A 13,899-nucleotide genomic window follows, 5' to 3' on the forward strand; every position below is an offset into this window, starting at 1 on the left:
TCCTTGAGAGCCGGCTTGAGGGGGAATATACACAGCTGGGACTATAACCAAAGATAATTATCTTGGGAGATAATACGTATGGCATTTTGAGGTATTCTAGGTCAGGTGAAGAAAAGGTCTTGAGTTTCTATACGTTATAACAATCACACCATGAGTAGTTAATCATGAAACATACACCACCGCCCTTCTTTCCGGAGAGTTCTTTACTCCTATCTAAGCGATGTACTGTGAACCCAGCTGGCTGTATGGATGGGACAGTATATCCGGAGAGAACCATGATTCCGTGAAACAGAGTATGTTACAGTCCCTGATGTCTCTCTGGAAGGAGATTCTCGCCCTGAGCTCGTCCACTTTATTGTCCAGAGACTGAACATTAGCGAGTAATACACTCGGAAGTGGTGGATGATGTGCATGCCTCCTGAGTCATACTAGAAGTCCACTCCGAATACCTCTTCTCTGCCGGCGGCATCTCGGAGCAGCCTCTGGGATAAAAAGGGTGTATGGGCAAGACAAAATATTGAAGTGTTTTTGAACGGGGTATGGTAGTAGGGTTCAAGCGCACCGGTTTGTGTCAATAACTGCAATGCTGCTGGGTTTTTCGTGCTCAACAGTTTCCCGTGTGTATCAAGAATGGTCCAGCACCCAAAGGACATCCAGCCAACATGGGTCAGCATCCCTGTGGAATGCTTTCAACATCTTGTAGAGTCCATGCCCGAAGGTGTTCCTAAGGTTTTGTACACTCAGTGTACATAGCAAGTCCAATTCCTCTAGCTCCAAAATGAGTTATGTGAACCAAAGTTTGGCTCAGTTTGGTTTATTTAGTGGCTCCTGAGTGGCACAGCGATATAAGGCACTGCATCTCAGTGCTAGAGGCATCGCTACAGACACCCTGGTTTGATTCCAGGCTGTATCACAACCGGCCATGATTGGGAGTCCCACAGGACGGTGTACAATTGGCCCAGCGTTGTTAGGGTTTGGCCAGGGTAGGCCATCATTGTAAATAAGAATTTGTTCTTAACTGACTTGTCTTGTTAAATAAAATAAAAACTTTAATATAAAAGAATAATAGCCTAATAATACTAATCATAATAATAACAATAAAGTCTACTACTCTGGAGTCATAAAAACAATTAAATAAATGTATGTTAAATGGCGGATAGTGGATCGGCTCTCGGAACAACTGTAGGTGGGTCAGGTTCCAGAGAATAACCTGTCCTGATCGGGTGGGGCCCAGTATTGATGTGGCTGGCATGGGGTGGGTGCAGCTCCAGAAAACTTAGCCATGCAGGATTAACACACACACACACACACACACACGAAACAGTGCCTACCCCACCTGTCAAACACCTTGAAAATGATGGCCAACTGGTCATCTACCTTGAGTGTTGTGATCTTGCAGAGACAGCAGAAGAAGACAACAAATGCAGCTTTGTGATGTGATAAAACACAGGTTTCTTTCTGGATCAAAAAGGGGCTTAGGTGGTGGGTATGGCAGGGGGCATGTTAATGGGTTTGGTTCGGCCTGTCGGTGCGGCTGAATTTTAGAGTCTTCCATCTTGGCGGTATAGAGACATTTTTGCATTTTTAAGCCAGTTTCCTACAATTCTACACATTTCTCCATGGAGTAGAGAGACATTTTTGGAGATTTAAAGCTAATTTCCTGCAATTCTATGCATTTTGCTATGGCTAATGCTGTGCCATTTTGCTTAAACATAAAATCAATACTGCTAAATTAAATATCTTTTGACTGTCTAGCCCTAATTTATATGAACAGCGAGACGTGAAATGTTAAATGATATACAAACTCTAAAAATCAGGCTTCTCTGCGGCCTTCTCTGCTTTCTGCATAATCAATCATTAACGTTCAGTGAGTGTGTGTTGTTGCTTATCGTAGACCTATTTACTTACAAAGTCGGCATGAATATAAAGCGCTACATTCGATGGGTTTCCGTTCCATTGCAAACAGCAAGTATGCCTAGATCAGAGCAAAAAAAGATGGCTATAGCCTACCCTCCCCAAGAATCCCTAAAACATATCACAACTGGTGAGAGGATATGCCAAGAAAGGTGAGGGTAAATTAGCTGAAATGCAAAAATATAAAATATGCATGTGTGACATAACACTCTGGCTTCATTCATACATTAGACCAGTCATCACAACGCTAGCAATCTGCCATATTTACTCAACATAAAATCCCCAATAGAAAGCAGGGCCATTTGACACCCCAAATTTTCTGAGCAAAATGTATATGCTTTTATATTTCTTTATTTACTGTCGAAACACCAGCCAATCAGCTCCAACTGATTTTCATTTTGAAAATCTGTTCCAAAGTAAAGTGCAATCAGAAAGTATTCAGACCCCCTGACTTTTTCCACATTTTGTTACGTTACAGGCTTATTCTTAAATTGATTGAATAAAAATGATTCCCTCAATCTACACACAATACCCCATAACGACCAAGCAAAAACTGATTCTTAGAAATATTTGTAAATGTATACAAAATAAGAAACAGAAATACCTTATGCTATGAGACTCGAAATTGAGTTCAGGTGCATCCTGTTTCCATTGATCATCCTTGAGATGTTTCTACAACTTGATTGGACATGATTTATTAAAAGGCACACACCCGTCTATATAAGGGCCAACAGTTGACAGTGCATATCAGAGCAAAAACCAAGCCACGAGGTCGAAGAAATTGTCCGTAGAGCTCCGAGACAGGATTGTTTTGAGGCACAGATCTGGGGAAAGGATGCCAAAAAATATCTGCAGCATTGAAGGTCCCCAGGAACACAGTGGCCTCCATCATTCTTAAATGGATGAAGTTTGGAACCACCAAGATTCTTCCTAGAGTTGGCCGCCTGGCCAAACTGAGCAATCGGGGAAAAGGGCCTTGGTCAGGGAGGTGACCAAGAACCCGATGGTCACTCTGACAGAGTTCCTCTGTGGAGATGGGAGAACCTTCCAGAAGGACAACCATCTCTGCAGCACTCCACCAATCAGGTCTTTATGGTAGAGTGGCCAGATGGAAGCCACTCCTCAGTAAAAGGCACATGACAGCCCACTTAGAGTTTGACAAAAGGCACCTAAAGGACCCTAATCACTACGGTGAAGCATGGTGGCATCATCATGCTGTGAGGATGTTTTTCAGCGGCAGGCACTGGGAGACTAGTCAGGATCGAGGGAAAGATGAACAGAGCAAAGTATAGAGAGATCCTTGATGAAAACCTGCACCAGAGTGCTCAGGACCTCAAACTGGGGCGAAGGTTCACCTTCCAACAGGACAACGACACTAAGCACACAGCCAAGACAACGCAGGAGTTGCTTCGGGACAAGTCTTCGAATGTCCTTGAGTGGCCCAGCCAGAGCCCGGACTTGAACCCGATCGAACATCTCTGGAGAAACCTGAATATAGCTGTGCAGCGACGCTCCCCATCCAACCTGACAGAGCTTGAGAGGATCTGCAGAGAATAATGAGAGAAACTCTCTAAATACAGGTGTGCCAAGCTTGTAGCGTCATACCCAAGAAGACTCAAGTCTGTAATCGCTGCTAAAGGTGCTTCAACCAAGTACTGAGTAAAAGGGTCTGAATACTTATGTAAATGTGTTATTTTAGAGGGGGGGGCACAAAATTTTTTTTCTAAAAACCTGTTTTTGCTTCGTCATCATAGGGTGTTTTGTGTAGATTTGAGGTAAAAATATATTTAATCCATTTTAGACTGTTATAATGTAAACAATTTGGAAAAAGTCAAGGGGTCTGAATACTTTCCGAATGCACTGTATTTCCATGCATAACATGATCGTATACAAAATGTAAGCAAGGTTTTAAAATATTTGACTAAAACAATCATTTATCTATCCGTTTGGGCTTTTGCAGTATACAAATTATTTGTAATTATGTTCCATCCCCCTGACCACCCACTCAAGAAAGAAATCTAGTTGATGATTCCTGCCTTAGGATTTTTGCATGGCTTCTATACATTGATTTTCTTAGGCTACTGTAATTGCAGGCTACACGCGACCGCTCGACGCAGTTACGTTAGACAATGTCCAATCTCAACTTCCATCTCACATTAAAATCTCTGACAGAGGCTCAAATATAAACTGTTGCTAATCACAAAACGGCTAATACACAGTGTCCACAACATTGTTTCACGATACTACGCTAACAAAAGTGGGGGCATGGCAGTGTTTTTCACTAGCGCCGGCTATATGGCCGATTACAGACACATTTTCAGCTGGGTACATTTTCCACTTAAATTAACTAGGCTACTTTTCAATTCGCTAGTCAGAAAAAAAGTCTTCAGAGCCCTCTCCCGCTTGAATGAACAATATGCATCTTCTAGCAATCTATTGATAGGATAGGGGCCTGTCAGTCACAAAGTGAGCGATGATAGGGAAACACTGCTGGTTTGACAGTCTACTGTCTGTCCCGCCTCTCGGTACCTGCGATCAAATTTCAGTTACACTAAGGGAGGGAGCATGAATTTGCACATCCCATACATATGTGGTAACGATGAGTCAAAATCCACTTAGCCTATTGTTTTCTGGCACATTAATTTATTTTCTATTGGGTGCAGGGTCCAACATTAACGATGGCTCGGGGTCAGTAAAAATGTGTGTCAGTTGGGCCAGTCTGTAACACTTGGGCTTCGTGGGTGTGGAGTCAGGCGCAGGAAGCAGGAAAATGTTTGGTACAATATTTCCTGAAAACCGAGGAAATATGTCCAAACACAGCAGGGCGAAACAATAACCCCGAAGTCCAAAATACACGTACCACAAACATACAAAGTGACAACACGTAACAAGCCCGCACACAGAACAGGTGGAGAGGCGGGCTTAAATATTAATTACTAATAGAAAACAGGTGTAACTCATAAAGACATAACAGAAAAACGAAAAAGGGATCGATGGCAGCTAGTAGGCCGGTGACGACGACCGCCGAGCGCCACCCAAACAGGGAGAGGAACCGCCCTCGACAGTAGTCGTGACACAGTCACTGACCCGGTAGCCATTTTTCATTCCAGTTAAACATTTACCTGCTTTGTCGCAGTCTACCACTAAAGACTACACTCGTATGTCATGCTATTTGTTTTTGAGCAATATGATTGGCCGTTCATTTAAGTACCACACGCTCCCTCCCGCAAGTCATAACTTCTCGAGCACTCAAGCAGTACATGAGTTGATGCCGTCGCACAGCACACGTAAGTTGTCCAGAGCAAAAAGAAGTGCCCATCAATCTACTCGCTGAGCTTATTTATTTTAGAGAAAGTGATTTGCAAAAGTAAACTTTCAATAGTGAACAGACTAGCAATATGTTGGCTACTGTTGATAGTCTACAAAAAGACACCTAGAGTTCATGTTGATATCTATTTTGGAATGCCTGTCTTAAAAGGGTCAGCATCCCATTTTCAAATCTTCTGACAATGACATACTTTAGAAACAATGCAATTAATACAATTCGAAAGAATAGAGTAATGTCTTGCTTTGCTAAATTATATTACACTGATTTTTAATATATTATAATAACCAAATGTAGCCTATTAATAGCTAAATATGTAGAGAAAGCATGCCAACATATGACCCCAATGCATTTAAGAACTACACAATGTCCGGGCTGATGAACAGCAAGCTTGACTAGATTTATTTAGGTGTTGAACTGACTGAATAAAGTTGATATCATATATCCTTGCCATTCATAAATCATACAACGTAATTATATATCCATGGCATCGCATCCGGACAAGTAAACTAAAGATCTTGTTTTTATTTTCGATATGAAATACATCAGGACTTCCAAGACAGTGACATATTAAAGTGAGTGACTCGTCATTAGCCTACCAAATTGCATCGTTAAGAGCTGTTCATTTGGCTCCCTAATATGCATACTGGTAGGCTTTTTAGTGATTATGTGCAGATAAAATTATGAAAACATTCTATGAAGATGGTAAATCCCCCTCACTGCAGGAACAATAGGTAAGCAAGTGGACAGACAGCCTCACTTTGGTTCAAAATATGATAAAAGAAAACAGATTTAAAACAATTCAAAGCTAATCATATATATTGCATCATTAAAGATATTGATATGTCTACTGATTTAATCAAAGTGTTGACAATGTAGTAATCAACTTCTGCTTTCTGTTTATTAAAGCCCATGTTTAACACCTGCTTCATTCTTCAAGCCTACCTGTATTGCAAAAGCTGAGAAAATGCCCCTTAAAAGGAAGCTTGAAGCCTGTGGAAGACTCTTACAGGATTCTTTAAAGATCCCAGTGCAGTCAAAATTACGTTTCTGTGTTTTATATCATATTGTACGACAGCTGATGAAACTAACACTGTAAAAGTGTGAACACGTGATCAGGTTCATGTCCTGAGAGTTGGTACTTGAAACTACATTCCAGTATTAGAATCTACCAGAGGCCACCAAAATAGAGCTTGTTTGGCAAAAATGTTCTAAGCCAGTGGGACCTCCGTAGCCCAGGGGAGCCGGTCTAGCTACTTTTTCTATTTGGCTGGCTACTCCATGGGCTTGTGGAAAACACTGGCATGGTGGGCTACTGGGCAGATTTATGGACAATTGCTCAACTGCGCTGTCCATTGTGCTGATTCTGCGCTAGCCTAGGCCTGTGTGTTTAGCGGAGAATCTGATGTTCTATGTGACAGTCACCACAATAAGCGGCTTAGGATGAAGTAAAAACAGCCACAACCTCCCAACGTTCCCCGATAGCCAGGTGCAAGGGGAGAGAAAAGGGCCAACAAGCTGCCTGACATCTTTCAGTCAAAGGTACTTTAAAACGAATGTAACTTCCACTAGATATCAGAATATTTTTCCAGTCGGCCAACAGTGCTTCTTAGGCCTAGGCTACCTTAAAACACTACATCAACAAAATAGTATGGTGACAGAGAACTTTCAGTTGATTAAAATTGCAAAAAAAGGAAACATTATATTGATGTGTATATTTCTCCATTTACAGTGGCATCATTTTCGCTGGAATTATATGCTTTTAAACAAGCACTTCCGGTTTGAACGGAAATACAAGGATACCCAGTAATTTACTGCAATTATCTCTGGAAGGGAAATTGGTAGATTCTCTAGAAAATATTAAACCCTAGTGTATGTGTATCACTATTAACTGTTCCGTAGTCTATCCTGGTGGAGTTGCCCACCGCCTCCTTCAAATACACAGCTAATTAATCTGGATGGTTGTACAGTCGTCTCAAATAAAACTGTGAAGGACCTCGGCGTTACTCTGGACCCTGATCTCTCTTTTGAAGAACATATCAAGACTGTTTCAAGGACAGCTTTTTTCCATCTACGTAACATTGCAAAAATCAGAAACTTTCTGTCCAAAAATTACGCAGAAAAATGTATCCATGCTTTTGTTACTTCTAGGCTGGACTACTGCAATGCTCTACTTTCCGGCTACCCGGATAAAGCACTAAACAAACTTCAGTTAGTGCTAAATACGGCTGCTAGAATCCTGACTAGAACCAAAAAATTGGATCATATTACTCCAGTGCTAGCTTCCCTACACTGGCTTCCTGTTAAGGCAAGGGCTGATTTCAAGGTTTTACTGCTAACCTACAAAGCATTACATGGGCTTGCTCCTACCTATCTTTCCGATTTGGTCCTGCCGTACATACCTACACGTACACTACGGTCACAAGACGCAGGCCTCCTAATTGTCCCTAGAATTTCTAAGCAAACGGCTGGAGGTAGGGCTTTCTCCTATAGAGCTCCATTTTAATGGAATGGTCTGCCTACCCATGTGAGAGACGCAGACTCAGTCTCAACCTTTAAGTCTTTACTGAAGACTTCTCGTCAGAAGGTCCTATGATTAAGTATAGTCTGGCCCAGGAGCGTGAAGGTGAACGGAAAGGCTGGAGCAACGAACCGCCCTTGCTGTCTCTGCCTTGCCGGTTCCCCTCTTTCCACTGGGATTCTCTGCCTCTAACCCTAATACGGGGGCTGAGTCACTGGCTTACTGGTGTTCTTCCATGCCGTCCATGGGAGGGGTGCGTCACTTGAGTGGGTTGAGTCACTGACGTGGTCTTCCTGTCTGGGTTGGCGCCCCCCCTTGGGTTGTGCCATGGCGGAGATCTTTGTGGGCTATACTCGGCCTTGTCTTAGGACGGTAAGTTGGTGGTTGTAGACATCCCTCTAGTGGTGTGGGGGCTGTGCTTTGGCAAAGTGGGTGGGGTTATATCCTGCCTGTTTGGCCCTGTCCGGGGGTATCATCGGATGGGGCCACAGTGTCTTCTGATCCCTCCTGTCTCAGCCTCCAGTATTTATGCTGCAGTAGTTTATGTGTCGGGGGCTAGGGTCAGTCTGTTACATCTGGAGTATTTCTCTTGTCTTATCCGGTGTCCTGTGTGAATTTAAATATGCTCCCTCTAATTCTCTCTTTCTCTCGGAGGACCTGAGCCCTAGGACCATGCCTCAGGACTACCTGGCATCATGACTCCTTGCTGTCCCCAGTCCACCTGGCCATGCTGCTGCTCCAGTTTCAACTGTTCTGCCTGCGGCTACGGAACCCTGACCTGTTCACCGGACGTGCTTGTTGCACCCTCGACAACTACTATGATTATTATTATTTGACCATGCTGGTCATTTATGAACATTTTAACATCTTGACCATGTTCTGTTATAATATCCACCCGGCACAGCCAGAAGAGGACTGGCCACCCCTCATAGCCTAGTTCCTCTCTAGGTTTCTTCCTAGGTTTTGGCCTTTCTAGGGAGTTTTTCCTAGGGAGTTTTTCCTAGCCACCGTCCTTCTTTCACATGCATTGCTTGCTGTTTGGGGTTTTAGGCTGGGTTTCTGTACAGCACTTTGAGATATCAGCTGATGTACGAAGGGCTATATAAATAAATTTGATCTCTGGAGTTGCAGCAGCCTTGTTTTCTTGGAAGACTGCTGCAACCAGGGCCTCTGCTTCCTTCACACACACAATACATATAGCAGAAACTCAGAGCGACTTACAATCACCGTATTTAACTAAAGAAGGTAAAACAACCACATTCCACAACAAAATCTTCAACACACAAACAAATGTAAATTCTTCATATTTTATTAAAACACTTGTGGATAAGATTAACCCTGTGTGTGTGTGTATTCTTTCTGTGCTGAAGAGCTAGATATAAGGGAAACTCCCTGTCTCAATGTACATTATCCAAGGAACCTGTGTGCTTCCCACATATGTAAAAAACACTGAAGACGAAGGTAGTCTTTATTTTCTTTCTCTGTGTGTGCACTTACCTGGTCAAGCTTGGCGTACCAGGCACTGTAAGCCTTGTCGCCCAAGCGAGAGAGCTGGTCTTTAGGAGGGGTCTCATCTCAGCTTTGTCTCCAACAAAGCCAGAAGCTTCTCTATGGTCTGAAATGAGAACATAAACACATAAAACCCCAAAACAAACCCTCCTAACATTTAACTGTTTTTCTTTGGGTATGTTTGATTATTATTAGCACTTGTGCAATTTAGAAGATTTCTAAATATTTCATTACCGTACTTCGAAGCATGTCAACCGCTGTTTAAAATCAATTTTTATGCAATTTTTCTCGTATAAAAGGGATAGTATTCCGACCGGGAATCTGCAATTAGGTAAACAGCCGAAAGAAAATAAAGGATGGGGTCGACTCGGGCATGCGCCTAATTCCTTTGTCCCCTGATCGGCCACTTGGCAAAGGCGATAATGTGTTTCAGCCTGGGGCTGCCTCGACATCGTTCAGCTTTTTCCCGGGCTCTGAGAGCCTATGGGAGCCGTAGGAAGTGTCACGTTACAGCTAAGATCCTGACTCTTCAATAAACAGAGGCAAGAACAACAACACCTTGTCAGATAGGCCACTTCCTGCATGAAATCTTCTCAGGTTTTTGCCTGCCATAGGAGTTCTGTTATCCTCTTTGGTATAGGGGGCAGTATTGAGAATTTTGGAAAAAATATGTTCCCATTTTTAACTGCCTCCTACACCAACTCAGAAGCTAGAATATGCATATTATTGTTCAGGTTTGGATAGAAAACACTCTGAATTTTCTAAAACTGTTTGAATGGTGTCTGTGAGTATAACAGAACTCCTATGGCAGGCAAAAACCTGACAAGGCTTCAAGCAGGAAGTACCCTGTCTGACAAGGAGTCGTGCGTCTTACCTCTTTTTATTGAAAAGTAAGGATCTTAGCTGTAACGTGACAATTCCCAGGGCTCCAATAGGCTCTCAGAGCCCGCGAAATAACTGAAGGTTTACGAGGGAACCTCAGGTTGAAATATATTATCGCCTTTTGTAAGTGGATGCTCGGAGGACCTTTCAATGATGCGCGTGCATGAGTCGCTTCTGAGGAGAAATTTTATTCGGCTGTTTAGGCTCAATGCATACTCCCGGTCGGAATATTAACACTTCTCTATGACATAAATGGCATAAAAATTGGTTTTAAACAGCGGTTGACATGCTTCGAAGTACGGTAATGGAATATTTAGACATTTTTGACACGCCAATGCGCCATGCGCGACACCGCGAAGAAGCATTCTAGAACTCACGAACAAAACGTCGCTGTTGGAACATAACGATGGATTATTTGGGACCAAACCAACATTTGTTATTGAAGTAGAAGTCCTGGCAGTGTATTCTGATGAAGAACAAGCAAGGTAAGAACATTTTTCTTATAGGAAATGTGATTTTGGTGGAGGCTGAACTGGGTGGGTATCTAAATAGCTAGCCCTGTAATGCCGGGCTATGTACTTAGATTATTGCAAAATGTGCTTCATCCGAAAAGCTATTTTAAAATCGGACATATCGAGTGCATAGAGGGGTAATGTATCTATAATTCTTAAAATAATTGTTATGCTTTTTGTGAACGTTTATCGTGAGTAATTTAGTAAAATCACCGGAAGTGTTCGGTGGGAATGCTAGTTCTGAACGTCACATGCTAATGTAAAAAGCTGGTTTTTGATATAAATATGAACTTGATTGAACAGACATGCATGTATTGTATAACACAATGTCCTAGGTGTGTCATCTGATGAAGATCATCAAAGGTTAGTGCTGCATTTAGATATGGTTTGGGTTTATGTGACATGATATGCTAGCTTGAAAAATGGCTGTGTGATTATTTCTGGCTGGGTACTCTGCTGACATAATCTAATGTTTTGCTTTTGTTCTAAAGCCTTTTTGAAATCGGACAGTGGGGTTAGATTAACGAGATTCTTGTCTTTAAATAGCTGTGAAATAGTCATATGTTTGAGAAATTGAAGTTATAGCATTTCTAACGATTCAAAAATCGCGCCACTGGATTGAAGTGGCTGTTACGTAGGTGGGACGAAATCGTCCCACATAGCCCAGAGAGGTTAAACTCACAGACACCATTCAAACAGTTTTAGAAACTTTAGGGTGTTTTCTATCCAAAGCCAATAATTATATGCATATTCTAGTTACTGGGCAGGAGTAGTAACCAGATTAAATCGGGTACGTTTTTTATCCGGCGTGTAAATACTGCCCCCTAGCCCTAACAGGTTAAAGAGGTGGGGTTTCAGGTGTCTCCGGAAGGTGGTGATTGACTCCGCTGTCCTGGCGTCGTGAGGGAGCTTGTTCCACCATTGGGGTGCCAGAGCAGCGAACAGTTTTGACTGGGCTGAGCGGGAACTGTGCTTCCGCAGAGGTAGGGAGGCAAGCAGGTCAGAGGTGGATGAACGCAGTGCCCTTCTTTGGGTGTAGGGACTGATCAGAGCCTGAAGGTACGGAGGTGCCGTTCCCTCACAGCTCCGTAGGCAAGCACCATGATCTTGTAGCAGATGCGAGCTTCAACTGGAAGCCAGTGGAGTGTGTGGAGGAGCGGGGTGATGTGAGAGAACTTGGGAAGGTTGAACACCAGATGGGCTGCGGCGTACTGGATGAGTTGTAGGGGTTTAATGGCACAGGCAGGGAGCCCCGCCAACAGCGAGTTGCAGTAATCCAGACGGGAGATGACAAGTGCCTGTATTAGGACCTGCGCCGCTTCCTGTGTGAGGCAGGGTCGTACTCTGCGAATGTTGTAGAGCATGAACCTACAGGATCGTGTCACGCCTTGATGATAGCGGAGAACGACAGGGTGTTGTCCAGGGTCACGCCAAGGCTCTTAGCACTCTGGGAGGAGGACACAATGGAGTTGTCCACCGTGATGGCGAGATCATGGAACGGGTAGTCCTTCCCCGGGAGAAAGAGCAGCTCCGTCTTGCCGAGGTTTAGCTTGAGTTGGTGATCCGTCATCCACACTGATATGTCTGCCAGACATGCAGACATGTGATTCGCCACCTGGTTATCAGATGGTGGAAAAGAGAAGATTAATTGTGTGTCGTCTGCGTAGCAATGATAGGAGATACCATGTGAGGATATGACAGAGCCAAGTGACTTGGTGTATAGCGAGAATAGGAGAGGGCCTAGAACTGAGCCCTGGGGGACACCAGTGGTGAGAGCACGTGGTGCGGAGACGGATTCTCGCCACGCCACCTGGTAGGAGCCACCTGTCAGGTAGGACGCAATCCAAGAGTGAGCCGCACCGGAGATGCCCAACTCGGAGAGGGTGGAGAGGAGGATCTGATGGTTCACAGTATTAAAGGCAGCAGATAGGTCTATAAGGATGAGAGCAGAGGAGAGAGAGTTAGCATTAGCAGTGCGGAGAGCCTCCGTGACACAGAGAAGAGCAGTCTCAGTTGAATGAACAGTCTTGAAACCTGACTGATTTGGATCAAGAAGGTCATTCAGAGAGATAGCAAGAGAGCTGGCAAAGGACGGCACGCTCAAGAGTTTGAGAGGAAAGAAAGAAGGGATACTGGTCTGTAGTTGTTGACATCGGAGGGATCGAGTGTAGGTTTTTTGAGAAGGGGTGCAGCTCTTGCTCTCTTGAAGACGGAAGGGACGTAGCCAGCGGTCAAGGATGAGTTGATGAGCGAGGTGAGGGAGAAGGTCTCCAGGAATGGTCTGGAGAAGAGAGGAGGGGATAGGATCAAGCGAGACAGTGGCAAGTCAGTACTCTGGAGAACCTGAGAGATTGCCACGTTGCCACAGGTTTCCCGTACCCTTTGTTTACTCGGTTGGGATAATAAAGACTTATCTAAATGAACATGAACTGAGGCGTGCTGAGTATCTGGGTTGCATTCTTTAGGGTATGCAACAGAAGACATGTAAAACATTTTGCAATGGAACACTAAAAAGTGTGTCTTACTGGACAAGGCTAGGGAGTCCCTGTAGTGGGTGTCTCCAAGACCCTAGCAATAGGCCTAAACACTAGGGGCTTTAGGGGTTAAGAATTGATCCTATAGACATGTATGGAGTACCTGGAAACATTTCCACTTCCCGTTATCAGAAACCATGCTGATATCCGTTTTGGGCACCATGAAGTTCTGATCGACAGGGATATGTGGTGTATCATCTTCGGGGAGGAGCCTGAAGAGTAGAAGTTGAGACTAGTCAAGGCATGTCAGCTGTGTCCCAATAGCTAGAGTTTCCTTTCCCTTTCAGGTGTGGCTTGTTAAGTTAACTTGTGGAATTTCTTTCCTTCTTAGTGCAGTTGAGCCAAATCAATTTTGTTGTGACAACGTAGGGGTGGTATACAGAAGATATGGCTATTTGGTAGGCGGTATTTGTTTGGCTGAGGTAGAGTATCGCATGCTAAGCTGTAGACCACACTATTTACCAAGAGTTCTCATCTATATTATTCGTAGCTGTCTATTTACCATCACAAACTGATGCTGGCACTAAGACCGCACTCAACAAGCTGTATAAGGCCATAAGCAAACAGGAAAACACTCATCCAGAGGCAGCGCTCCTGGTGGCCGGGGACTTTAATGCAGGGAAACTTAAATCCGTTTCACCTTATTACTACCAGCATGTTAAATGCGCAACCAGAAGAAAAAAAAACCTCGAGACCACCTTT

At 43.7% G+C, this 13,899-nt stretch overlaps 1 protein-coding gene across 1 annotated transcript; it reads right to left on the reverse strand.

Moving 5' to 3' along the window:
• Positions 1–213: 213 nt before the first annotated feature.
• On the reverse strand, positions 214–13,336 carry LOC115202568 (serine/threonine-protein phosphatase 2A activator-like). Its single transcript, XM_029766686.1, has 6 exons — positions 13,301–13,336; positions 9,258–9,329; positions 8,877–8,937; positions 7,132–7,187; positions 1,337–1,458; positions 214–241 (listed from the first exon to the last, which is right to left on the reverse strand). Exons 1-6 carry the CDS (start codon positions 13,334–13,336, stop codon positions 214–216), a joined length of 375 nt encoding a protein of 124 aa, XP_029622546.1.
• Between the last annotated feature and the right edge of the window lie 563 nt (positions 13,337–13,899).

The sequence above is a fragment of the Salmo trutta genome, chromosome 12 (genome assembly GCF_901001165.1).
Source record: "Salmo trutta chromosome 12, fSalTru1.1, whole genome shotgun sequence".
Taxonomy (NCBI): Eukaryota; Metazoa; Chordata; class Actinopteri; order Salmoniformes; family Salmonidae; genus Salmo; species Salmo trutta.

What these genes read in the sequence shown, in the direction of transcription:
- LOC115202568 (XM_029766686.1), bottom strand. Translation starts at nt 13,336, where the DNA reads ATGGTTTCTGATAACGGGAAGTGGAAATGTTTCCAG. An exon ending in GGTACGCCAAGCTTGACCAG is followed by an intron (nt 8,938 to 9,257) that starts GTAAGTGCACAC and finishes GTGTGTGTGAAG; the next exon opens with GAAGCAGAGGCCCTGGTTGC. An exon ending in CCAGGATAGACTACGGAACA is followed by an intron (nt 1,459 to 7,131) that starts GTTAATAGTGAT and finishes TTTTTGATCCAG; the next exon opens with AAAGAAACCTGTGTTTTATC.